Source organism: Elaeis guineensis, chromosome 5 (assembly GCF_000442705.2).
Source record: "Elaeis guineensis isolate ETL-2024a chromosome 5, EG11, whole genome shotgun sequence".
In the NCBI taxonomy this organism is placed as follows: Eukaryota; Viridiplantae; Streptophyta; class Magnoliopsida; order Arecales; family Arecaceae; genus Elaeis; species Elaeis guineensis.
Genome location: NC_025997.2, coordinates 93,624,197 through 93,651,806, shown reverse-complemented (window position 1 = coordinate 93,651,806; position 27,610 = coordinate 93,624,197). Strand labels below are relative to the sequence as shown.

The following is a 27,610-nucleotide window of genomic DNA, read 5'->3' as shown; positions in this document are numbered from 1 at the left end:
GTGGGGATGAACACAAAAGAGTTGCGGAGGGGGTGGTGGGGGATGACGGTGGAGGAGCCGCGAGGGGGGGGGGGCGTGAAGCAGTTGTAGGTCCTAGATGATGAGTGGAGGGAGAGGGAGGAGCTATGAGCAGCACCAAGAGAAGGGATGGACGGTGGGTTGAGCAACGAATTTTGTGTGATTTTTTTTGAGAAATAATTGTTTAAAATTTTTATTGTAATATTATCAAAAAAAATGATAATTTGGATAGTCATTCTTCTTCAAATCTATTTAGATTGTCTCGTGAGAGGCAATATAAATGGTCAAAACAATTTGAATTGCTATTTAAAAAGCATATCACAAACAGTAATTTTCAGCAATCTGAATAGAGTGTCAATATAAAATAAATAATAGAGACGGTAATACTTAACTGTTTAACCTGCATAACTTGTTTCAATCCATTGATTATCTGTTTCATAAAATGGTCAGGTTTAGATCTGTCTTTTTGGCCATCTAATAAATGATTAGGTTTGGGATGATAGAGCCGTTTCATGAAAGATCAGGTTTGGATGATAAAACTTTGATCCATCGTACGTCCGACCCAATCCATATCATGGCTACCTTTAATCAATAATGGTAAAGACAGCTGGTAAGTTCGTAAGGCTTGCTAATTTTGTGAAGCAACTCTCTCCCTAATTTCACGCATTGTCGGCAAGTGGGGTTTTATTTTTGCACCGTTTTTTATTTCTTTTGGGTAAAGACACCCACTTTGTTTGTATTGTGACTCCATCAGATGACGAACCTCATACAGTGGAGGTGAGTTTGTAGCGCCGATGAATCATCCACCGCCATTTATCGTCTTGTACAAAATTTCTCCTGGTATGTTTGCTTGGCGTTGCACTGAAAGATTTTGAACAACGAATGACCACTTTTCAACCGAAGAATGATCATGGTAGTATTTACAAGCGGGATTATCCGCTTATCTGCTTAGACGATTGATCCTCTTTTAAGAGTTTGCAATCACCAATTATTTGCACAGAAAGAAAATATAAATATATAATGTTACATACGTTTCTCCATTCAAATTTTATAATTCCACCTTGCTGATGGCAAATCTCAAAGATAAATTACTAAGAATTAAGATGAAAGTCAAATAATTTTTTTAACAAAATCATATAATTAACATTTTCTACAGATCGGTTATTTAATCAATTCTTTTATTAAGTGGTGCAGTAAAAAGAATGCAAGGAGAGCCCTAATGTCAATCTTCAACAAATTTCCCCCGCAAACTGGGTTTTGACCTCGAGGGGAACTCTGGAATAAGAAACCTTCCAGGGAGAACAATTTGACAGGAACGGAAACCATACAATGACGTCAGAGGCTAAGATATACACCAGCCGACTTCAACCTGAATCCACAGTCCAAATCAAATCAGAAGGCCTGCTTCCACCATGCTACGATGCTGGCAGAATGCAAGTGCAACTTAAATCCGTACGTTATACAAGCTATCACCTCAGACGGATGATATTAGAATTCAGGATGGATATGCAACCTCTGGCTTCCATGGAACCCATCCATGTACAGAGCTACGGAAGAGTTGACTTCACCTTTGCAAGAGAATCATGAAACAGTCATCAGTCAAACACAGCACCATTATGGATGCTACATAGCATAACCAAGCCCCTGTCTAATCCCACACGCTTAAATCACCACATACAGTATTACTTGAAAACAAGTGATCATTACAGATATGCAGCTTCAATGTAAAATGAATTTTATTGTAACTATTCTTCAAGGCACCAACAGAAGAACACAAGAAATGTGATTATTTGAATATAAGCAGTTCTCTTTTGTTTTGGTGCAGTTGTTCCTTGAGAAGGCATTAGAAATTCATCTTCACTGAACAAAAATGCATTGGCAGGAGCACCAACCACATGTAGTTCAGTTCAGTCCATCTACGGACCAAATTAAAAATCAAAAGTAGCTTAAGGAAAACATTTAGCTGAACTGCAAATTCCTTCATCACTTCAGCCTGTCTAAGAGCTTTGGTGCAACCTGTGTTTCAAAATCAAAAAATAAATGGCGACTATAAATCTCGGATCTGTAACAAAAACTGACCAGCAGTATGAGAAGTATACTTACACAATTGTCAATGCATGACCAATAATCGAAGTATTGCCCGGTGCAATGCTTATGCCCAGTTTCATCTCCTTTTATTCTCTCCATGCATGCCTTCAGAAAATTGAAACAATCTCGTGTCAGAAGTTCTATGAAGTAGAAAGAATTCCCCTATAAGGCAAATATTTAAAGGCAAAAAGAAATAACTGATTGAAAGAACTCAGCAATGGTTGCAAATTGTGTTATTACACTAACACATTGGACAACCAATGAAAAGCTATTCTTTTCTTATTGATAACATGAAAATGGCCATTTGTTTTTGGAGGTCTGATTGGAAACAATTGATATTTTATTCACAAAATAAATCAGACATAAATCAAGTCACCTAAGAGTGCCAGAAAAGTACAAGGCAGATAAGCAAATACGAACACTCATGTTTCAGTTTGTATTTTGGTTAAGCCCTTCAAGTTTTGCTTTCAGTGCTCGAATCTTGAAATGTTATCTTAGAATAAATAGTAGAAATTAGGAAGAAATCAAGGAAAAAAAAACCAAATAAATATTCACAACTAATAAATGGTTTTTGGTGTTTTCTGGTTGAAGGCTTGAAACTGTTAAGAATTTAAAAATCCATTAGAAATCAATGAACATTTTTTTTATTTTGGTTAAACCAATATAGCGATGTTGTTAAAAAAAGAAAGTACAAATCATTCAAATTAAAATGTAGGATTTGATTACTTTGATAACAACCTACTTATCTAATAGCTACCATCACATAAGAATATAGAAGTAAGATGTACAAACATGAAATGGCCTATAGAGATGAGTTTGATATGATAATGCATTTTTATTGAGTACCAACTACTAAAATGTTCGTTGAAATCCTCTCAAAATATTTGTATATTAGTGAACAAGAGTGTTTCAAATATAACTCATGCTAGATGCCGAGCACCAAACTACATAATATTGATGTACAAGGGTATACTGACTAAGGATTGATACGATACATGCTCTATCAATCAAAGTCTGCCATGCCGCCCTGTCCCGAGCAATACAATACATGCTCTATCGAGCATGATCTGCCACACTACCCCATATCATTCGATATGAGGCAATATCATAGCATACCGGAGCTTGTACCAGTATGCTGTCCCATACCGCACCTATAAGGATCCATACTAGCGTGTATTTAGTCCCACATCAGTTATTGGCTAGAAAGACCATGGATACATATTCAGAGCCAAGAAACCCAAATAACACCTTCTAACTAGTTTTTTTGGATGAGATCTTGAGTTATTACAAATGGTATCGAGCCGATGCAGCCTATGGCCTATGTGAACTAGAAGATACTATAACACGGGTTTATTGGGACTGACCATAAACCAACTATAATGTTTATGAATGGATACATGGACTTGACCCTTAGTCTAGTGAGGACACCAAGGCTTAAATGAGGGGAGTATGTGAGGATTCATGCGGGCATGTATTTAGTCCAACATTGGTTATTGGCTGAAAAGATCATGGGTAATTTAAAGCCAAAAAACCCAAATAACACCTTCCGACTAGTCTTTTTGGATGAGGTCCTGGGTTGTTATAGTACCGAGACAGTGAACCTTGCTATTAAATATCGATGAGCATACAAAGGTAGGCTTGTATACTATTTCTACGGTCTTTTATTCTTGGTCATTTTCAAATTTATGCAATTTCTTTATGCAGGTTTTGCAGTTCAACCCCAAACCACAAAAACATTAATTTTGATTATAGGTTAATGCCCTAATGCATAAATATAATGGTCAAAAAATATTTAGTTTTTATTTGACAAAATCTCCTCCATTCTTTTGCAATTCACAAACTTCCACTAACTTTTGAAGGAATAAGAAAGGGCAAAAGAACATTTACCCAGTTAGAGTAATTTTCTAGCCCCATTCCACTCTAATTTTTGAAGAAAAAAGAGAAAAAGGGAAGAAAAAGATTTATCTAGTTAGAAAACTTTTCTAGCCCCAAAAATCAAACCAAGCTTCAATCTTGTAGGCCAATCTCCCTAGGCAATCTTCGCTTCTTCTCTCCATTCATTCCCACCTTGAAATGGTGCAGAATAATTGCAAAAGAGGCTGTTCTATTCAACATGTAATGTAGGTTAATGGAAACCTTACAATCTATGGTTAATAAAGTAAATGAGATCATAGATTATAAGGTAGACCTTGTGAATGACCCCTCAGCAGTGACATCTTTCTTTCATCCAATAACAATTTCTTTCTGTTCCTTTTGCCCTTTGGATCAGTAGAAGGTCGAATACACCATTGAAATAAAAAAGTCTAGGATATAAAAAGGAAAAGGAAAGACATCATATATCAAACAAGGGCAAGACAGCCGAAGCAAACAAAAGAAAGCCAAGGAATTGCAAAACGTAGTGGACAAGCACCAAGAAACAAACTAGTAATTACAACCTGACTGATCTAGCACCCATCTGCGGGTAGATGACCAATGGGTGAGCTCATGGCACATCAACCACAGCCTACTCCTCATGGCACTGCAAACAAATAAATCTCTTTCCCCTTGCTTTGGAAGTCATCACAAGCAACACTACCAAGAAAACATTTTTGATGCAAGAGTTATGAAGCTTCAAGTTGCTAGAATTTTATTTTTATTTTCAAATTATTGGCTTGTTTCCGGTTCTCCTTTAGTTGCTAGCTTTTGTTTCAGTGGGTCAATATATTGTAGGGTATCGTTCATGGTAGTATTCATACTACAGTACTGAACAGTAATAACACCAATTAGGGGTAGTTTGAGATTTCAAAATAAAGATAAAAAAGGATAAGAAAAAATTACAGAAACATCTCCTCAACTTTAGCTCCATTTCATTTAAATTCTTGTACTTTAAAAAAATGTCAAACTAACAATTCTAGTTATCAATATATTCCGATGTGGTCTAGCCATTCATTTTACCAATAAACGGTGTTAGATTTCTATCTCAATGGACGAAAATGCCCCTTGTTCATCGATGGACTTGGAGGAGGAAGAGGATGAGAAGGAGAAGTGAATGAGAAAAAGAAGGGGAGAAGGGTCACTGATAAGGAATGGATTAGAGGACAAGAAGGAGAAGAGGGTGGGAGGAAAAAGAGGGAGAAGAATAGGTTCCCAACGAGAAGGGACAGAGATAGAAGAAGCCATCATGAAGGAGATGGCTTATGGGCGATTTGGAGGTGGACAATACGGAGGCAAAATGGATAAGGAGGAAGGGAAGGAGATGGAGGGAGCTACTATGGAGGAGGATAAATAAGTAAGGAAAGGGAGGGGGAAAGATTTTTTGCCGGTGAGAAAGGGTGGAGTAGAGGGGGGGCCATCTAAATGGGTAGGGCTCATGGATTGGTTTGGAGGAACAAGAGAATGAGGAGAAAGAGGATGAGGAAGAGGAGGAGAGGAGAGGGGCCACCAGCAAGGAATGAGGTGGAGGACGAGGAGAAGAGGATAGGGAGGAAGAAGATGAGAAAAGCAAGAAGGGACGGAAGTGGAGGAGGCCGCCACGGAGAGGGATGGTTTATGGGTGGTGTTGTGGGAGGACGGCACCTTTAGTCCCACATCAGTTGTGAGTTAAGAGAAAATCTGACTTATATAGGATCGAACGTCTTTTAAAGGACAAAACCATGCAAGCGAGTGTATGGGGGAGCATGCGAAGCAACCCCCAAAGCGAACTACCTCATGCAGACGATCGCAGAGAACCGATTCATCCGATCCATCCAAGTCACCAGCCGTTGACCGCAACATTGGCACCCACCGTGGGGCCCGCCTCCTACCCATGCACACATTCTCCTTTGACTAAGGGGCTACTGTTGTAAGAGGACGACATCTTTAGTCCCACATCGGTTGAGTCAAGAGGGACTCTGACTTATATGGGATCGAGGCCTTCTCTCCCCCCAGCAAGATGTCTTTTAAAAGGCAAAAATAGAAAAGTGACAGACGAGTGTATGCGAAGCAACCCCCAAAGCTACTGTTATTGAAGGACGGCACCTTTAATCCCACATCGACTGTGAGTTAAGAGGGACTCTGACTTATATAGGATTAAGACCTTCTCTCCCCTAGCAAGGCATCTTTAAAGAGCAAAACCATGCGGGAGAGTGTATAGGGGAGTGTGTACAAAGCAGCCCCCAAAGCAGACAATACATCGCCAGATGAGTGCAGAGAACCAATCCATCCGAGCCACGAGCCCTTGACCGCAATAGGCGGCTCGAAGGAGGATGAGGAAGAGAAATCCATGGAGAGAAAAGGAAGGAGATGGAGGAATGGATGAAAATAGGAGAGAAGGAAGGACAGAGGAGGAAGGAGAGGATTAGAAATGGGTAAGGAAGGGGAGGGGAGAAAGGAGAAGAAGAATGAGGAAGAAAGAAGAATGCCAACGATGGAGTAGAGGATCAATCGGAGCTGAGAGAGGAGAGAGAAGATGAAGATAAAGATATTTTTGTTATTTTATAAAATTTTATTAATAGAGATAAAAGACTGGACCACATTGAAATATATCGATAACTAAAAGGACCAGTTTGATACTTTTTAAAGTATAAAAGGTATAAGTGAAATTGATCTAAAATTGAGGAGCTGTTCCTGTAATTTTCTCAAAGAACAATTAGTTTGACATCAAAGTTGCATATAGTGGAGTCCTAGAAAAGCTAGGAAAGGTGGCCAATAGAGGTTATTAAAAGGGATACGTATATTCCAGCAAAAAAAGCGAGGGGGAACACCTATGCGGCTGAAGGAAAGCAGAGTAGTGTGCCTACACAGTATCTTTTAAGGGCCCATTTCCTTTGGTGTGAGTTGAGAGGAAGACCACTTAGCTAACGTGTGCTTCAGCTCCCTCTAAGCCCAAGCCACTTCGGGCTATTTCTCCCTAAATTGGACAATGCAGGAACTCACCTCAACTCCACTTTGGGCCAACCAAACAACCAAAGTGGACACCCCTAGGCTAAACTGAGTTTGGATACCCAATTACAAGCAACCAAACAGGCTTTAAATCAAAGTGGCCACAGCCTTCATTCTTCTTTCCATTCCTGTTCTCTTTTTATTATATTTTCTCTCCTACTCTATTCCCTTCGACGCTACTTCTCATTTTCTTGTGCTACAATATCGCTGTCTGCAGTGAGTTCTTACTTTTAAACAAATATGAGATCAAATAATAGAATTGTTTTGTATAAACAGCAGAAAGAAGCCTTAAGCAGGTTTGAAAATATGAATCTAAAATTTGATCGGAACCAAATTTCTGCCAGTTTAATCCTTGTAGCTTCTTGACTCCTAAGAAGCTACATCAATTTTGTTGCTGTTTACTCATTTATATATCCTCTAACTGGTCAAACAGATGCCTGGTTGTGAGCAACCAAGGTATACAAAACCAGTACTGAGTGTCATACCAGTCAGGTACTGGATCATATGATACCATACTAACATTCAGAACACCAATATGGTGCTGGTACCCCAACTCGAGAAAGAGAGAGAGAGGAGGGGGGCAGGGGATAGCATACCTGGGCTGCTTGCAAACATGGTGGGGAGGATGCCATGTGAGTGAATGACCAGAAAGGAGAGGGGGGCTGAACTGAGATCAACAGCAACCAACAAGGATGATCAACAATTGTGGTTGAGGGCAATTGGTAATGGTGGTTAAGGTCAACAATGGCCATAGGAGATTGAAGAGAGAGGCAGGTGAGGCGTTAAAGAAGTCATGAACAGATAGGCAAGGTGAGAGAGAAATCGCGAACACCGAACTGAATCAAAGGTTTGTGGGAAGGGGATTTTTATAACCTATGGCAGTTTGGCCTGGGCAAACCGGATTAGTACAGCTCCAAAGCAGGCAAAACTGCTCAGTTCAAGCCTGATAGGGCCCAATTCGCAGTCTGTTCCATTTTGAAACCCCAAACCATCTTAGTTCTCCTTTGCTTCAGCTCAGTATGCCCTGAATCAGGTAGTTAGGAACGGTTTTGCATACCATGCAAGCAACCAAACAGGCCTTAACTGCAGGCCTTCTTTTTTCTTTCCATTTCTTTTCTTTTCTCATATTTTCTTTTCTATTTTGTTCCCTTTGACCCAATTTTCCTACTTTCTTATGCTACAATATTGTTGTCTATAGCAGAGTCTTGCTTTTAAACAGATACAAGAACAAACAATGGGACAATTTTGTGCGAACAGCAGAAGGAAGCCTTAAAGAGGTCCAAAATATGGATACAAATCTAATCTAAAATACAGATTCTGCTGACCGGTGTGCCCCAAGAAAGATGGATCAGGACCCCTAAGAAGCTAGATCAAATTTACTGCAATTTACTCATTCATATATCATCTAACATTACAACACATAGAAGCCAGCTGCCAGCTGTCCTCAAAAGTCTAACAAATTCTTTTTCTTTATAGATTATCAAATAGATAGCAAACATGATATAACTAGTTGTACGACCAATCAAAGAATAGGAAATCAACCCTAGTCAACACGTGCAAATCTCAATGGCCAACACAACATATTTAAATTACTTAATGACATAAGAGCTAATAGACCCTAGCAGAATAGCTTTGAACAAGAAAATACCCCTTATTGCCAGGTTATAAACAAATAAGGGGTGTGGCAAATCAATAATGAAAGCAACGGACTTAAGTATGATAACTTTAAGAAACAGTCCATATTATGTAACAAACTATCAAGAGCAATCGTCCTCAAAAGCAGCTAGTAAACCAGGATACATGCAATGGAGGCAACATAGCAACCAGATAATGCAAGAGCTTGCTAGTCTTCTCCTGCTAATAAATTTATACGTTGTCATACAAATCAAGAAAACTATTGTAAACTTCTAAAGACTTGTCGCTCTTTAGTATTAACTTTGTTCTTTTGAATATAAGTTTTCATGTGCATCCCAAAAGCCTCCCATAAATTCTCAAACCTGCCAACTCTTTTATTAATCCTATTGTTTGGAATGTTAGAATTTTGCAGGAATTCATAAAAGCCTAGTGTACATCTTCAACTTGTAAAACTGACATCTGATCACAAAGGCTCGCATCGTCAAACAACCCTCTCAAGTAGAACTGCTCCTAAATTAGGAAACTTAAGCAACATATGCAACCAAGAAAGTATTACCACAAAAAGCCATGTTGCCTTCATCATTTCAAATCAACCTTTATACCATGTGAGACTTAACTTACTCAGCCATTAGTATTAATTCCACTATTTTAGCGTAGAACATGGTTAACCGAACTGTGCCAAACCATCTGGTTCAAGTGTGCCAGACTGGACTGATCAGTTATCTGCATGGTTCATTGATTTGGTTTGGGACATAAGTGATGCCTCTCCACCATATGAAGCTCAGATGATTTCAAAATGCTAACTCTGGCAGCCTCCGCCCTCATGAATCGATGTTGCTACCATACGACGATGACGACGACGACGAGGTCCTCAAGTAAGTCTCTCTCACCCCCTCTCTACCTCTCCCTCTCTCTGTATCCATCGCCGGATCTAAAGCTATCAAAATCACTCCTATTCAATTGATTAAGAAAGATAACCTCTCTCAATCAAGGGGGCTCCAAATGAACCCATATACTATATCCAAATTAACCTTATGGAGAAGTCCTGGTCACTGACCTCGTATGACAAAAATTGATACCCTAGAGCATCGCTGACCTCTATCACTAAAATCAATATCTTTGAGCACCGTTTATAAGGTAACTGAAACTCCAACTCTTCCACCCTTTGCATTTTGGGGTGCAACATTTTATTTTCATTATAGACATGGAAATTTTCTGCTAATCTATGAAACAATACTGATCTGAATTTTTTCAGTTCTCAACAAAAAAAATTCTGAGTATTAGCTCGTTAAAATGAAACTAATTTGGATCTTTTCAAATTTTAATCGTCTACCAATATCCATTAGCTCCAAATACTAAATGATACTATATTATACCAGGCATACCAAGTTACCAACCATACCAATACCGAACTCATACACAATCTCGTATAGTATCAGCACTCAATACACCTTACTATCTCATACTGTACCGCATACCGACACTATAATAAGATGGTATTGGTATGGGGTCCAGTATCGAGACAGCGAAACTTGCCCACCACAACATCTCAAATTACTTGTCTTGTATGACTTCTTTTTTTCATTTGATCACTGAGATGGAGTAAACTTTTGCAATTTATAAGACATTAGGCTTCAACTAAAAGTAAAAATGAATAACCAAATAAACTTCGATTACCCTCTTCTTATTACCATACTTCATAGAAAGTATTACCGCGAGATCCAATAAGACATTAGGAACATAGTCTAGCACACTAGCAAGCATAAATTTACACCCTATAAAGCTTTTACCTGGATGCATATAAATCTACTTAAACTTGAAAACACCCTCAGAAAACTTTAAACTACTTACTCCACCCTCTCTGAAGTTTCATAATATCATTTCTAAGCACTAATCATATGTTGTACTTTCTAATCAACACTAAAAAAACTGCATTGGAGGGTTCTTTAACCATATGTATCATGAATCATGACATAGGTATTGACAGCAAAGTAACATGAGGCTTAAAAGTGTACAGGCACACAAGAAACCAACCCTTCAAGAAAGAAGAATTTCTCAGAACAGACAGACATTAAGTATTGTTAATACATATAAAATCAACAAACCTTGAATATTTTAAACCATGGAAGAAACTTGATCTCTTTATGAACATGCTATCTTTGATGCTTAATATTGAGACTCTCAAATTGAAGCAATATCTAAGAACCGTCGAAATCTAGGTTAATCAATCAGATTAAAATTTGCAGATCATGGCCCTCACGACACAAATTCCCTCCCCAGTCTTTTAAGCAAGGCTAGCCCTTAATAATATAATTTCAAGCCAAAGATTTAGGTCGCAGGAATAGGACAATAGCCTCAGTATCATACTGTTCCAACAGGAAAAATAGGTCAGGATGGGTGCAGGGCACCAGTTTTCTTTTGAATTAGACAGTCCCACTTGCATCTCGACACACAGAATGCACTGGACCAGTTAGGACTGGAATGCAAGCGTTTCTTTTAACTTATCCTTTTCATTCTTGTTCTTACCGATTGATTCAGCCCATCATGATAATACCACCCTAGGAGCAACCTAGAAGGGGACCTAGTGCCAAGATTTAAACTCCTGCTTTGAGCTACAACTTCTTTCTATGGGTGTAGCTTTGTCCAAAAAAGCCACGTTGCATGTAAGTCTCCATTGCAAAGCCAGTAAATCTTAACATGTATATTTTGCTCCATAACCAATTAGCCTAACTCCACCATGGATTGAAGCATGTAAGTAGTTCTTGTAAAGTAAACATCCTTGATGACTGGATACTTCTTCAAATTCTCTAACAACTTATTTCTAGCTTCTGAATTTTACATATACTTTTATTAGAAAAATCCACTTTTGAGAGACTGAAAAGGTTATCTTTTGGATTTATGCCGTCTTATTCAGCATATGCGGTCCTTAACCCAAATTGATGCTCAAGCCCTTGCCACTTGCTGTTGCTTTGTGGAGACATGAAAATCCACAGAAATCCGGAAATCCGTGCCTTTGAGTTGATGTAACACAATAGGCAGCTGGATCTTGGAAATTTGTCTTGATCTGGTCCCAGATCATTACAATTTCAGGACATTTCCCATCCTGACATTCAGGGAAGGCAAGCACCAAGATAGTTTACCAAGTTACTTCCAAATCACATATATTGTCTAAGATTCTCTTTTGGTTTTAATGATCATTAAAATCTTTTTATCCCCTTAAATAGGCTTTTTGAGCTTTTTAAATAGGTACAGTAAGGGAAAAGCTTTCTTGCAAGTTTTAATGACATTAATGAATAATTTTCTTCTCTCCCTCTTGTTTCCTCTCTAAGCTACATCTTGTGATCGAGTCATGACCGGACCATGGACAAAAGAAAGCCAATAAGAGCTTCTTGCTTTCTTTTTTGTGCACAAGACCTGATTGTCCCAGCTGGTAGCAAGCAACCCAACTAGTGTCAAATGGGACATCCTGGTTCATGAGCAATCCAGTCCATGGGGCATCTCGGTTACCATTCGCTCATCAAAATCATATGATGCCAGCAGGAGATGCTGGTACCATTGACACAAGAATCTTTACAACTGATATAAGTAGGAAGGGTCATTAATCTACTATCAACAGGCAATATTTTAGCATTACTGAGACAAGAACAATGTTGAACACTAAATTATCATCGAGAACTTTTTAGAAGTGGTAATGGTATCCGATTGGGACTTCATCGGAACTGATGGCCAAGAGATAACCTATTAATCCTTTTAGCCATCTCAGAAATATTACAAAGAAGAACAATATATATTCTAATGTCGTTGACACAATTTGGAATGGTCCCTCAGAAATGTATGATCACCACAAATTCTTGGGACTGAAAAATATTATGCTGTAATGTCGTACTAGTCAATATGGTGAGGAACAAAATGGGCAAAAAAGATGTGCATCTTTGATGAACACAAAGGTGGATTTTCTGAAGATCATGGAATAGGGTTTAATTTCAAGAAATGTAGGCTCGAAAATGGAGAAGAATCAACTAAGATAAGATGGACATGGGAAAGAAAAAACATAAGTAGGCCCAATAAGAAGGGAAGCTCAGGTTCAGTTTGATAGGTCGTGTAGGAAGAAACAAGTACCAAAGATTTTTTAAATAGAAGAAGAACTAAAATTTAAAATGTATATAACATTGATAGAAGCAAACAATCCTTAGCAAGGACAAATGGTTAAGATATATTAATTTATATATAAAAAAAAAAAACTATATGGTTGCAATTTGGTTTTGTTACTTAGGAAGGACTAAAGAAATGGTAACTATTGAATTACTAAATTGTCCAATAGCACAATACTAACAAAATTAGAAGTTGGATGCAGAATCACTTCATCACGATTCAATAAATTTATGCAGAAAACACCAGCTTTTGAAGAGCATCATACATTGAAATGGTACATACAACAGTACCAATTCATGTGCTTGCACATTTTTTACCTAGTCAAGGTTTAAAAACCCATAATTGCATGACAAGAGAAAAGCCAGTTGGACTTGGGAGCTTTCTTCCATTTATGCATCTTTTCGGTACCTGATATGCACGTAAAGGCCTTACGCACTTTGGCTTGCAAGATTCCTCAAGGTATTTCTTCTGATCAATAGGTTCCTCATCCGCCCTGAATTTGAGCAAAAAATGATTATAACAAACATGCAAATACTAAAATATAGTATAAAATTGACTAAATATAGGTGAGGCTCACCATTTAACATTTTCCTCCAAATACCAGATACAATAAAATGGTTGCACATAAAAGAGGATGTTTATCACTAGAATAGACTAATTAGAGTGTTTAATACACTATAACGGAGTAAATAGGAATTTTTTCTCCCCCCACCCCTTACAAAAAGGAAAAAGGTTAAGAAGCATGGGCAAAGTCAATCACAAATCCTCATCAAAAGTTTCACATATCTCCATTTTCACTTCACATATCCAGTTAGTTTCTTCTTTTCTTTCCCCTTATATCCCATATAATGTTTCTTTTTATCAATTTTATGTATTTGATTGTGCCAAGAGCATCAAAACAAGTTCAAATTGCACAAACATAAGTTTAAAAACAGATCAAATGAATAAAATAAAGCCCATACCATGCTCTTTCCTTGATATATAGACCTCCACTAAGGATGGATATGCCTTTCATTTATGAACAAGATATGATGAAATTCCATATTCTCTTCCATGGTTGCATGATTGATATCATTAATTCAAGATTATATGTGTGCATGTCAAGAAGGAATTTTTAGTCTCATCCATCTAGACCTGGTGGCAACTGATAGTGGTTAAAGCAGGAAGGTATAGTTGGATGGGTGAAAGTTGGCTCATTGTTTAATCTCCAGTAAAGTGGCCTAGGATGCTAGTTTAGGAGTACTAACAAAAATAAATACTATACTATGATTGAAGCTTCCCAAATGCACGAGACTCTATTGAAGTCTCCATCTCCCTTCAATAGTGCCTTTAGCTTTCCACAAAATATATTGCTCTCATCCACCCAAATTAGTTCTTCTTCCAGCTTTCACCTTTCTATTCGAACAAATATGAAGCACTTAGTTTTCTTTTCTAATAAGTAAAGTGAGGAGATGAAATTGTATCTTTATCATCTTGTACTTCTCAAACTCTATAGCAATGGTCCCTGTTGGGTATAAAATACCCACAGTCGGAACCCACGGCGGAACCGCCATCGGCAAGTGCAGCTCCGCCCGGACTCCTACGGGAGCCGGGCTCCACCGACGACATCAGCGCAGCTCCGTCCGGACTCCTACGGGAGCCGAGCTCCACTGTCGACATCAACGCAGCTCCGCCCGGACTCCCACGGGAGCCGGGCTCCGCTCTCAGTATCAACGGCTGGTAAGCTCAATCCGGACTCCTATCAGAGCCGGATTTCACCCTTAACTTTGTATGCAGTGTAGCTCCGCCCGGACTCCTACGGGAGCCGGGCTCCACCGCCATCAGCAAGTGCAGCTCCGCCCGGACTCCTACGGGAGCCGGACTCCACCGCCATCAGCAAGCTCAGCTCCGCCCGGACTCCTACGGGAGCCGAGCTCCACCGACGACATCAGCGCAGCTCCGTCCGGACTCCTACGGGAGCCGAGCTCCACCGACGACATCAGCGCAGCTCCGTCCGGACTCCTACGGGAGCCGAGCTCCACTGTCGACATCAACGCAGCTCCGCCCGGACTCCGCTCTCAGTATCAACGGCTGGTAAGCTCAATCCGGACTCCTATCAGAGCCGGATTTCACCCTTAACTTTGTATGCAGTGTAGCTCCGCCCGGACTCCTACGGGAGCCGGGCTCCACCGCCATCGGCAAGTGCAGCTCCGCCCGGACTCCTACGGGAGCCGGGCTCCACCGACGACATCAGCGCAGCTCCATCCGGACTCCTACGGGAGCCGAACTCCACTGTCGACATCAACGCAGCTCCGCCCGGACTCCCACGGGAGCCGGGCTCCGCTCTCAGTATCAACGGCTGGTAAGCTCAATCCGGACTCCTATCAGAGCCGGATTTCACCCTTAACTTTGTATGCAGTGTAGCTCCGCCCGGACTCCTACGGGAGCCGGGCTCCACCGCCATCAGCAAGTGCAGCTCCGCCCGGACTCCTACGGGAGCCGGGCTCCACCGCCATCAGCAAGCTCAGCTCCGCCCGGACTCCTACGGGAGCCACCGACGATATCAGCGCAGCTCCGTCCGGACTCCTACGGGAGCCGAGCTCCACTGTCGACATCAATGCAGCTCCGCCCGGACTCCCACGGGAGCCGGGCTCCGCTCTCAGTATCAACGGCTGGTAAGCTCAATCCGGACTCTTATCAGAGCCGGATTTCACCCTTAACTTTGTATGCAGTGCAGCTCCGCCCGGACTCCTACGGGAGCCGGGCTCCACCGCCGTCAGCGAGTGCAGCCCCGCCCGGACTCCTACGGGAGCCGGGCTCCACCGCCGTCAGCAAGTGCAGCCCCGCCCGGACTCCTACGGGAGCCGGACTCCACCGCCATCAGCAAGTGCAGCCCCGCCCGGACTCCTACGGGAGCCGGGCTCCACCGCCGTCAGCAAGTGCAGCCCCGCCCGGACTCCTACGGGAGCCGGGCTCCACCGCCATCAGCAAGTACAGCTCCGCCCGGTCTCCTACGGGAGCCGAGCTCCACCGACGACATCAGCGCAGCTCCGTCCGGACTCCTACGGGAGCCGGACTTCGCCGCCAACATCAGAACAGCGCCGCCCGGACTCCCACGGGGGCCGGGCTCCGCTCACGACCCCTACCGCCCAGAGGGCCTCATCCGGACCTCAACAGAAACTGGGCTCCGGCCGTTACCGAGCTTCAATCGACAGACCCACGCCCTCTGACAGGCCCTCAAGACGACCGCGACCCTGCTCCACCTCCCGTGGCGGACTCCGCGCAGTATCATCATTCCCTGACAAGCCGCAGTAGCCATAGCCGCCCTGCTCCACTTCCTGTGGCGGACTCCGCACAGCTCCACTATCCCCTGGCAGGCCACGGTGACGGCCACGAGCCTGCTCCACCTCCTGCGACGGATACCATGCGATTCTCCTGACGACGGACGCTGCTCCACCCCTCATAACAGATTCCACGTGGCGAGTCGAAGTGATGCCCACGTGTCTGCTCCATTATCTTTCGCAATCAATTCCCCTGACCGTAGGCGGCCCACTACCAGGCGGTTACAAACGTCGCCATCAGTCCGTTGCCTCCCCCGCCTATAAAAGGGGGGACTCAGATACGTTATTTTTTAAGCTCTTTTGCCTTATCTCAAAACTCTGCTAAATTCTCCGTTCGAGCACTCCATTCTTGTTGAGGCAGAGAACTGACTTGAGCGTCGGAGGGTCTTGCCGGAGCAACCCCACCTCCGGTTTAGACTTCCCTTGCAGGTCCCGGCGGCGACCGCGGCTTCCCCGACTCCAGCTTCTCCGGCGCAAGCGGATTTTTGCACCAACAGGATTGGCGCTAGAGGAAGGGTCCTGTGTCTTCGCAGCACCCTTGTTCTTGAAGGAGCGCTCAACGGAGCCGCCTCCGGCCATCTCTCCGTCATCTACTCCTAATCCTCCCCCGCGAGATCGACACCCGATGCCTCCGCGCAGGGCGTCCACCCGGCGGTCCACGGCCTCCGCGGCCAGATCTCAGGCTCCGACCTCCCCTCCCGTTTCTCAGCCAGCTCCTCCTCCTCCGGCGACGGCGGTCGGCGCGGAGCAGTTTGACTTGCTGGCGCAGCAGGTCAAGGGCCTCGTCGAGGCCGTACAGGCAATGCAGCAGCAGCCGCCGCAGGCGTCGACGCATCCGGAAGGGGCATCTCCGGAATGCCAGAACCCGGCGGTGGGGCGGGCCACCTGGGCCAGCCGCCCCGTCCTTCCTGGGAAGGCGAATCCAAGGGTGGAGAGCCCTCAATCGGACCACGACTCCACCCCTGGGAGATCCCTGCCCCCGTTCTGCCAAAGGACCCTCGAGACTCGAAGTCGAGAGGATTTCCTGGACCGGAGGCTCCAGGAGATGAACCGGCGGATCGAAGAACTCCGCCATGCGCCTCCCGCTTACGGTGAGGATATCTGCACTGACCCTCCCTTCTCCCAAATGATTATGCAGGAACCGATCCCGCCGAATTTCAAGCTCCCCCAGTTTGAAAGCTACAACGGGACGTCGGACCCGGTGGACCATCTGGAGGCCTTTCGAACGATGATGCTGCTCCACGGTGCTCCTGACGCCATCTTGTGCCGGGCTTTCCCGTCAACCTTGAAGGGAGCAGCAAGAAACTGGTACTCAGCTCTGAAGCCGGGTACCATATTCTCCTTTGATCAAATGAGCCACCAATTCGTGGCCCATTTTGTCAACAGCCGACGTCCCCGAAAAGGTTCGGAGTCCCTCATCAACATCAAGCAGAGGGAAGGGGAGTCCATACGGGCCTACATCAACCGCTTCAACATCGCGGCATTGGAGGTCCGAAACTTGGACCAGTCGGTTGCCATGGCCGCCCTGAAAGGTGGCCTTCAGAAGAATGATCTCTTGTACTCCCTGGAGAAGAAGTACCCCAGGGATTTTGCTGATCTGCTGGCTCGGGCTGAAGGATACGCCCGAGCGGAAGAGGCCTTCAAAATGAAGGATGAAGAAACTGCGAGGGAGCGTCAGGCGGGAGATTCTGGTAAGCCCGCAGTTGAGAAGAGGCCAAAGGAAGCCCGGCCTCGCTCTCGATCCCCTCCTGGACATAAGCGCGCCCATACTCCCCCCAGGCACGCAGGCTGAGGAGCCCGGACAACAGGTTTCGGCGGGGTTCCCCGCCAAGGAAGTTCCGCAACTACGCCCCCCTCAACGCCTCGAAGGCCCAGGTACTGATGGAGGTCAGGGAGCTGCTCCCTAGGCCGGAGAGGATGCGCACACACCCCGGGAAGCGCAACCCCAACAAGTTTTGCCTCTACCACCGCGACCACGGCCACGACACCGAAGAGTGCATCCAGCTCCAGGACGAGATCGAGGAACTCATCCGGCGAGGTCGGCTCGACAGATTCATCCGCCGCCGGCCTGAGGGTAGAGGAGACCGGCCAAGAGCCCTCCCACCGCCCGAACCACAGAAAAGGGAGGAGCAGCCCGGGGACCGGCCTCCTATCGGGACCATCGACTCCATCGCCGGAGGGCCTCAAGAAGGAGCGGGAATACTGTAAATGTATCGCTTACTATCTCGCCTTGAATCTACCTTTCCTTTTAGCTAACATGCTCCTCCCACCTAGCATGGATGTATTATGACCGGATATGATTCCTCCAAAAGCACTGCCATGTCAGGAACAGGAGGAGAACCTCGTCCTGACATGAGCAAGTCAAAGGCCCGGTTCTTTTAGACCGGATGGGGGGAGAGGCCTTACAACGCCCTAATGTGCCCCCACAGCCCTGTTAGAGACAGGAGGAAAACCTCGCCCTAACTTGAGCAAAGTCAAAGGCCCGGTTCTTTTAGACCGGATGGGGGGAGAGGCCTTACAACGCCCTAATGTGCCCCCACAGCCCTGTTAGGGACAGGAGGAAAACCTCGCCCTAACTTGAGCAAAGTCGAAGGCCCGGTTCTTTTAGACCGGATGGGGGGAGAGGCCTTGCAACGCCCTAATGTGCCCCCACAGCCATGTCAGGAACAGGAGGAGAACCTCGTCCTGACATGAGCAAAGTTGAAGGCCCGGTTCTTTTAGACCGGAGGGGGGAGAGGCCTTACAGCGCCCTAACGCGCCCCCACGAGCCAGGCTGATAACGAGAACCTCGCGCCGGCTCAAGCAAAATGGAAGACCCGGACTCCTACGGGAGCCGGGTTCCGCCGCCAAGGTAAACTTCGCCCGGACTCCTACGGGAGCCGGGTTCCGCCGCCAAGGTAAACTTCGCCCGGACTCCTACGGGAGCCGGGTTCCACCGCCCAGAAAAGCTTCACCCGGACTCCTACGGGAGCCGGGTTCCGCCGCCAAGAAAAGCTTCACCCGGACTCCTACGGGAGTCGGGTTCCGCCGCCAAGGAAAGCCTCGCCCGGGCTCCTACGGGAGCCGGGCACCACCGCCAAGAAAGCCGGGCTCCATCCGCTACTTCGCCAGCGAGGGTTAAAAATGGTGGCGAGGCTTGGCCACATGACGAGATCGGATGGAAGGGAAGAGCCCCTTCCCACAACGACCTCTAAGCCAAACAGGAGAGAGGGTCAACGAACGACAATATTGGTACTACGCGCGGACAAGGTAACACAAAACGCTTTTTCCTCATTTCCGATATGCGTACTACAGGGCCGGGACGGCCAGAGAAAGAGGGACAAAACGACAAGAAAAAAAAAAAAGGGGGGGCAGCTGCAAAAAGGAGGTGACTACAAAAGAACTCTAAGGAGGTCCTGCTCCCTCTAACCTAGGGTGATCACCTCCATCCCCCAACCAGGACTGCCTCAGGCTCTCCACCGTTTCCTCTAGTTCTTCCTTCTTTTGCAGTATATCCTGGAGCGCCTGACGAAGTCGCCGGCTCTCGGCCTTCGCTTCCCGACGCCACTTCCGCAAAACTTCGGACTCCGCCTCTGCGTCCGCGACGGCCTTCCGCTCAAGCCCTAGTTGAATTTTTACTTGTTGCAGCTCGGCTGTCTTCTCCCCAAGGGAGACAGAAATCCCCTCGACGGTGCCTCTCAGGGCGTGGAGCTCTTCGGTATCTTGGGCGTTAGTAAGCTGCGCCCTAGTAACCAGCTGCCTCTGGAGACGAACGACCTCGTCCGCCGCTTGACGGAATCTCCCTTTATACTCTTCTACCTGCCGGCGCCAGCTGGCACGCTGCACATCATGGTTCATCTCAGCATCTTGAAGCTGCTTCTGAAGGTCAGAAATTTTTTGTGACCATATCTGCTCATCCCGCGCTGTGAGCCGGGATGAGTTCCCTTCCAGCTGGCCGATCCTCCTCTTCGCAGCTGACAGCTCCACCTTAAGGGCGCTGATCCTGGCTTCTTGAGCCCAAGTTCGGTCGCTGGCGCTCTTCGTGCATTCCTCGAGCTCCTTTGCGAAATTCGCCTTCCGCCGGCTGTAGTCCATGATTGCCTTCACTTGGAGACTCCTGAAGTGGGCGGCCTCAGCGGCGGCCTCGGAATAGCATTTTTTCGACGTACGGAGCTCGTCCTCCGACTTTTTCAACTTCTTCGTCAGGTGGAGGACCTCCTTTTTGAGCCGTTGGATAGTTGACTTCAGCGGAACCCCCAGGGGCAAGGGGAGTGCTTCGGTGGGACGCTGCCATCGGAAGATACAAACGTCAAAGACCAAGCTCATTGCGAGAAGAAAGGCAGAAAAGAAGGAGCAGGGGGAAGGAAAGACCATCCACAATAAGAAATTCGACTTTATTGATTAATTTTGAAGACAAGCGGAAAGGAAATATGGTGACGAAAGAAAGATACAAGATCGGAGGTCTCAGACCTCGGGGGCAGGGGGTGGAGAGCTCGGCGCGAGGGGTGCAACTGCGGTAGCAGCGGACGAAGGGGCGGCCTCGTCATCAGACTCCTCCAGAAAGCCGAGTTCAAGGTCGGGGTATCTGCTGGCCACCCTCTCTCGGCAGAGCTCGAACCCCTTAGTGAACGCCTCCAGGCCAAACTGGACATTCAGCTCCCTCATCTCCGCGGAGGCCTTGAACTCCTCCACCGCAAGGGTTCTGGCCTCCGAGACTAGAACCGGAGTTTGCTCGGCCAGATGGGCGACCTCGGCCTCCGCCCTCCTTGCCAACTCCTCCAGGCTTCGCCTCTCCTCCTCCCGGGCTCGTCTTTCCTCTTCCCGGTCTTGTCTCTCCCTCTCCAGGGCCTCCCGGAGGGCGGCCACCTCGGCCGTCTTCGCTTGAAGACGAGCAATCTCGTCTTGACAGCGCTCCTCCGCCCGCAGAAGATCCCTTCTCATGCGGCCCGACGCCTCGACATAGGCGAAGAGTTGGTGCCCGATCTGCGAGGACAGATAGAGAATCACAACGAAGACCGAGCAACTGTGCCAGTAAAAATCCGCTTACCTCAAGAAAGGACCCCAAGGTGTCCCAGGCCCGCTGCTCGGGATCCGCACGGTCGATCCTCTCCACGACATCGGACAGAATGCAACCATCAAGCAGCCGACGGATCAGAGCCTTATCGTTGAAGGGGTTCTCCGATCCCCCCTCGGAGCAAATGGACTCGTCTGCGGCGGCTCGGTGGCTGCTCTGCCTGTGGGCCACCGACTTTCTCCTCCTCCCCGCGACGGGCGCCTCCGCGGGGCGGACCTCCGGAATGGGGACCCCGGTCGGCGGACTCCTTGGGGGAGCCCGGGGGGCCGCTGGCTCGGCATCCGAAGGAATGTCGATTGCCGGGGTCGCTTGGGCGGGCGCGGCCAAGCTCGTCTCCTCCACCCTGGCCCTCTTCGCCGAGCCAGAAGTCGTCGCGCCCTTCCTTTTCTGGGCTCTCATGGCCTTGGCGAGCATCCGTGTGGCTTCGGCGTCCATTGCTAAAAAAAAAAAAAAAAAAAAAAAAAAAAGAAGAAGAAGGAAAAAGCGGCACCGATCAGTCCAGAGTCAAAAAAAAAAAAAAAAAAAAAAAAGAGGAAAAAAAAAAAAAAAAAAAAAAAAAAAGATAGAGGAAGAAAGAGAGGGAAGAAGAAGACAAGAAAAAGAAAGGTATATACTTGCTGGATCCTGAGGGCTCAGGCCGATGTTGAAAAGAAGCTGCTCCCTCAGTAGGTTTGGAAGAGAAGGAGCGGGGTAGCTCAGAAGCTTCTGGGCGGCCTGAAGGTCGTCCTCTCCCAGACTGGGAGCCCGGCGGACGGAATCCCTCAGAGACCCCCAAGGGGGCAGGCCCAGTTCCAGGGTCGGGCAGTAAATGAAGAGAAATTTCCCCTTCCAGTTGTGAATCGAAGAAGGGGCGCCCTTCAGCAACCCCTTCTTGCCGAACTGGGGGGAGAAGTACCACCAATCCTTCGCTGAAGGATGGCGTTTGAAGGTGTAGAAATGTCTGAACAGGGAGAGGGAAGGCTGGACCTCGGCTATATGACAGAGGGAGAGAAACCCTATCAAAAACCTAAAGGAATTCGGGGCGACAGAGGCGAGAGAAATGTCTAAGAAACGAAAGAAGGCGGCAACAAAAGCAGGAAGCGGAAGCCGGAGTCCGGCACGGAATGCCTCCTGGTACAAACAAAAGCGACCAGGAGGGGGAGCGCTGGCCCGATCAGAAGGGCCAGGAAGCTCCAGATCGTACTCTGAAGGGACTCCGTACCGAGCCCTTATCAGGAGAAGTTCGTCCGAAGTCGACGAACAAGGAATGGCGCCCGGAGCGAAAACCGGGTGAGGCCCTGCCCCGAACGCGGGTTCGTCCGCAGAGACAGGGACCTGGGGGTTCGAAGCAGAAGAACTCCCAGAGCTTACGGAGGCAGAAGAATCGGAAGACATTTTTCTTTGGGGGAGAACCTAAAGGGCCCTAGAAAAGCAAGCCGAGAAGGGAGGGAGACGCCGGAGGTCAACCCAGGAGAAGACACAGAAGAGGTAAAAAGAGGAGAGGACCCTAGGCGGTAAGAAGAAGAAGGTGGGCACTAACCTATCTTGCTCTGGGGACCTGGGGAGCGAGGAACGGAAGGCGCCTACGGCTCGAGAGGGCGTTCGCTAGAGCAGACTCTCGGGGAGATGACAGACGCCAGCAAGAAATCAGAGACGGAGTGGGGCGCCTGAAGGGGGGAGGACGGGTTTAAATAGGCCCTGGGATCCGGCGCCATAATGATCTCGAATCCCCCCAGGCCAGTCCGCATTCGACGCGTGTCCCACTCCCCGTGGCAGACGGCTGAGGGCGGCTGGCGGTTGGCAGGGTCATAATTGCGCCGTACCTAGGCCAGCGTACCTGCGGGGTCTTCGAAGCGTCCTCTCGTACCGCCCCAATTCGAAAAGACTCCGGCACGCGCTCATTTAATGCCAAAATATCTGGGAGCGGCGGGGCGCGGGATTCGAAGGGACGGTTCCGGCTGTACTTCGGTGTACTTCCTTCGTTTGAAATTCAAAACTCGGATGTAGGGGGACTGGTGTTGGGTATAAAATACCCACAGCCGGAACCCACGGCGGAACCGCCATCGGCAAGTGCAGCTCCGCCCGGACTCCTACGGGAGCCGGGCTCCACCGACGACATCAGCGCAGCTCCGTCCGGACTCCTACGGGAGCTGAGCTCCACTGTCGACATCAACGCAGCTCCGCCCGGACTCCCACGGGAGCCGGGCTCCGCTCTCAGTATCAACGGCTGGTAAGCTCAATCCGGACTCCTATCAGAGCCGGATTTCACCCTTAACTTTGTATGCAGTGTAGCTCCGCCCGGACTCCTACGGGAGCCGGGCTCCACCGCCATCAGCAAGTGCAGCTCCGCCCGGACTCCTACGGGAGCCGGGCTCCACCGCCATCAGCAAGCTCAGCTCCGCCCGGACTCCTACGGGAGCCGAGCTCCACCGACGACATCAGCGCAGCTCCGTCCGGACTCCTACGGGAGCCGAGCTCCACTGTCGACATCAACGCAGCTCCGCCCGGACTCCCACGGGAGCCGGACTCCGCTCTCAGTATCAACGGCTGGTAAGCTCAATCCGGACTCCTATCAGAGCCGGATTTCACCCTTAACTTTGTATGCAGTGTAGCTCCGCCCGGACTCCTACGGGAGCCGGGCTCCACCGCCATCGGCAAGTGCAGCTCCGCCCGGACTCCTACGGGAGCCGGGCTCCACCGACGACATCAGCGCAGCTCCGTCCGGACTCCTACGGGAGCCGAGCTCCAATGTCGACATCAACGCAGCTCCGCCCGGACTCCCACGGGAGCCGGGCTCCGCTCTCAGTATCAACGGCTGGTAAGCTCAATCCGGACTCCTATCAGAGCCGGATTTCACCCTTAACTTTGTATGCAGTGTAGCTCCGCCCGGACTCCTACGGGAGCCGGGCTCCACCGCCATCAGCAAGTGCAGCTCCGCCCGGACTCCTACGGGAGCCGGGCTCCACCGCCATCAGCAAGCTCAGCTCCGCCCGGACTCCTACGGGAGCCACCGACGACATCAGCGCAGCTCCGTCCGGACTCCTACGGGAGCCGAGCTCCACTGTCGACATCAACGCAGCTCCGCCCGGACTCCCACGGGAGCCGGGCTCCGCTCTCAGTATCAACGGCTGGTAAGCTCAATCCGGACTCTTATCAGAGCCGGATTTCACCCTTAACTTTGTATGCAGTGCAGCTCCGCCCGGACTCCTACGGGAGCCGGGCTCCACCGCCGTCAGCGAGTGCAGCCCCGCCCGGACTCCTACGGGAGCCGGGCTCCACCGCCATCAGCAAGTGCAGCCCCGCCCGGACTCCTACGGGAGCCGGGCTCCACCGCCGTCAGCAAGTGCAGCCCCGCCCGGACTCCTACGGGAGCCGGGCTCCACCGCCATCAGCAAGTACAGCTCCGCCCGGTCTCCTACGGGAGCCGAGCTCCACCGACGACATCAGCGCAGCTCCGTCCGGACTCCTGCGGGAGCCGGACTTCGCCGCCAACATCAGAACAGCGCCGCCCGGACTCCCACGGGGGCCGGGCTCCGCTCACGACCCCTACCGCCCAGAGGGCCTCATCCGGACCTCAACAGAAACTGGGCTCCGGCCGTTACCGAGCTTCAATCGACAGACCCACGCCCTCTGACAGGCCCTCAAGACGGCCGCGACCCTGCTCCACCTCCCGTGGCGGACTCCGCGCAGTATCATCATTCCCTGACAAGCCGCAGTAGCCATAGCCGCCCTGCTCCACTTCCTGTGGCGGACTCCGCACAGCTCCACTATCCCCTGGCAGGCCACGGTGACGGCCACGAGCCTGCTCCACCTCCTGCGACGGATACCATGCGATTCTCCTGACGACGGACGCTGCTCCACCCCTCATAACAGATTCCACGTGGCGAGTCGAAGTGATGCCCACGTGTCTGCTCCATTATCTTTCGCAATCAATTCCCCTAACCGTAGGCGGCCCACTACCAGGCGGTTACAAACGTCGCCATCAGTCCGTTGCCTCCCCCGCCTATAAAAGGGGGGACTCAGATACGTTATTTTTTAGGCTCTTTTGCCTTATCTCAAAACTCTGCTAAATTCTCCGTTCGAGCACTCCATTCTTGTTGAGGCAGAGAACTGACTTGAGCGTCGGAGGGTCTTGTCGGAGCAACCCCACCTCCGGTTTAGACTTCCCTTGCAGGTCCCGGCGGCGACCGCGGCTTCCCCGACTCTAGCTTCTCCGGCGCAAGCGGATTTTTGCACCAACAGTCCCATTACAAACCATTGAAAATGTAATGCCATATGTGAGGTAATTTTTTGAATGAGTTTGCCTTTAGACCTGGTTTCAATTTAATGGTAGCAGAATAAGAAATGGCATTCTCCTTTAAAACATGAAGAGCAATCTGTGGGGAAATGATCAATTATATGAAGCCAAAGAAAAACATTCTAAATTTTTGGCTTATGAGCTTAAGCAAAGGAATTCTTAGCATTGAAACCTAGAGCAGACTGGGAGGTTTGCAAATCTTCTGTTATACACTGAATAGGTTTGTCGGGATATTTTGTTTCTGACATATCTATAACGAGAATAACTACCATGGATTCAACCTAAAAAGGTGCAAACATGGAAAATTGTGAAACAAGCATCCAAAGAATTTTTCTCCCTTTCCAGAAGAAGCAATAGATGGAATTCACAAATATGAAAACAAAACCAAAAGGATAACATCATACTCACATTGCAGCAAATAGTGAATGGTAAAGGATAATGAGTATCTGTAAAACCTGCATAATAATCACCACTTCAGGTTAGATTACAAACCTGCTTCTCCTGACAGCAGTAGTTCCCATCTTTCAATAGGAAAATGAAAACAACAAGAAATTATATAGCTAAATAACTGCTGCTAGAATAAAAGAACGAGATAATTTAAAACATTGATCTTTTTTTTAGCCAAAATCAACCATAAATGCATGGCATCTCGAAAAGGTTAGCGCGATAGCAAACGCACATATCTTTCAAATCGTAATTAATCCAAATCTCAGTAATTAACATATGGATATTATATATTTTGTGGAAAATGGTGAATTTAAAGAGCTAGCTGAATGGAACTGAAATCAATAACCTCAAGGTCAAAAATGAAAAACAAAAAGACAGAAAAGGTATCGGAGGAAGCTCAAAAGCATTTGTTAGGTTTAGATCGTTTCAAAGATATAAGCACTGATGCACGTCGATGCATATAAACCGTAAATCGGAGGCACCCGACCATTAAAAGAGTAAATCGTACCACCATAGAACTTAGAAAAATGGCCTGACCGAATCAAAAATGATGGAAAAAAAAAAAAAAACATGAATCAATCATAAACATAAGTTGAAAATCTCCAAAGAAATGAATCAGAACGGGAGGGCTCGACGAAATAAAAATCCGTAATAAAGAAAGGAAAAAAAGGATCGAGAAAGGGAAAGAGCTGGTACCGCCTCGAATCGGCGAGAGGTGGCGAAGTTGGTAATTTTTGCAGATCACTCCGGTCACCAATATAGAAGAGGCGAAGAACTTGTTTCATATTCCAAAAGAAGTTAGGGGGTCGAGCGGAAAACACGCTGGTTTTGGACTAAGTAGTGCTAATCAAGGTTTTATAAGGGATTTAGCAGAAAAATGAGTCATATTTATCTTTTCCTCGGACAGAAATTATTCATTTTGAATTTGAATGGACCATTATTATGTCCTTGCCCTACCAAAAAAAAAAAAAAATTTATGGCCAAAGAATAAGAACATGGTTTTTGAAATGCAAGAGAAGTAAGTTGGAGGCAAGGTTATTTTATGCATCTTTAGTTACTCATGCATATTTTTGATATTCTAACATGTAAAAAAATGAAAAATGAATCATTAAAGATAAAATAATGATACAAATTACTTGGATTTCTATTTAAATGTCAATACTAAGATTGAAAAGATTGTTCTAATACATGCCCAACATGGCCTCAGCAGGTCATGTACCTCAATTACCGATAAATCTTCGTAAATTGTGATCCTCTATTTGTCATCCATTATACCCACTCATAACTCTAATAATATATTTCATAATTTTTTTCTTTAAAAGTGAGAAATAATAGAAACACATCCAATTAGGAGTGCATTAATCAAATTTCATAAACAATAAAATATTATTTTATTGGATTGGGACATCTAACCATCCACATTAGCATGCATTTGCACGCCAAACTCTAGAATCAATTAAAATTTTATCTGCTATTTAGTTCATTATCAAGCAGAGAAATAAAAGACTAAGATGTATATATTTATCAAATTTATTGATTAGTATCCTAATTGGCCAATAATAGCCATCCATTGAGTTCCCTGCTTTTCGAACATATGATAGATAAGTCATAACAATATGGAAGGCCTCTCATCAATTGTTTTATAGAATAATAATAATAATAATATATATATATATATATTTTAATGATTATAGTTTAGTTGTAGTTTCTTCATAGTTTCAA

General features: G+C 46.7%; 1 protein-coding gene across 1 annotated transcript; it reads right to left on the bottom strand.

Moving 5' to 3' along the window:
* Positions 1-1,736: 1,736 nt before the first annotated feature.
* Positions 1,737-26,693, bottom strand: LOC105034634 (cytochrome b-c1 complex subunit 6-1, mitochondrial). The gene is made up of 5 exons (XM_019847045.3): positions 26,585-26,693; positions 25,850-25,896; positions 13,201-13,285; positions 2,122-2,211; positions 1,737-2,034 (listed from the first exon to the last, which is right to left on the bottom strand). Coding segments are annotated over exons 2-5 (210 nt in total). The 5' UTR covers positions 25,852-25,896; positions 26,585-26,693; the 3' UTR covers positions 1,737-2,001.
* Between the last annotated feature and the right edge of the window lie 917 nt (positions 26,694-27,610).

Coding starts and splice junctions, on each gene's coding strand:
- LOC105034634 (XM_019847045.3), bottom strand. Junction 2,212..13,200: donor GGCCTTTACGTGCATATCAG/GTACCGAAAAGA, acceptor AATTTTCTGAAG/GCATGCATGGAGAGAATAAA. Junction 2,035..2,121: donor GGTCATGCATTGACAATTGT/GTAAGTATACTT, acceptor TTTGAAACACAG/GTTGCACCAAAGCTCTTAGA.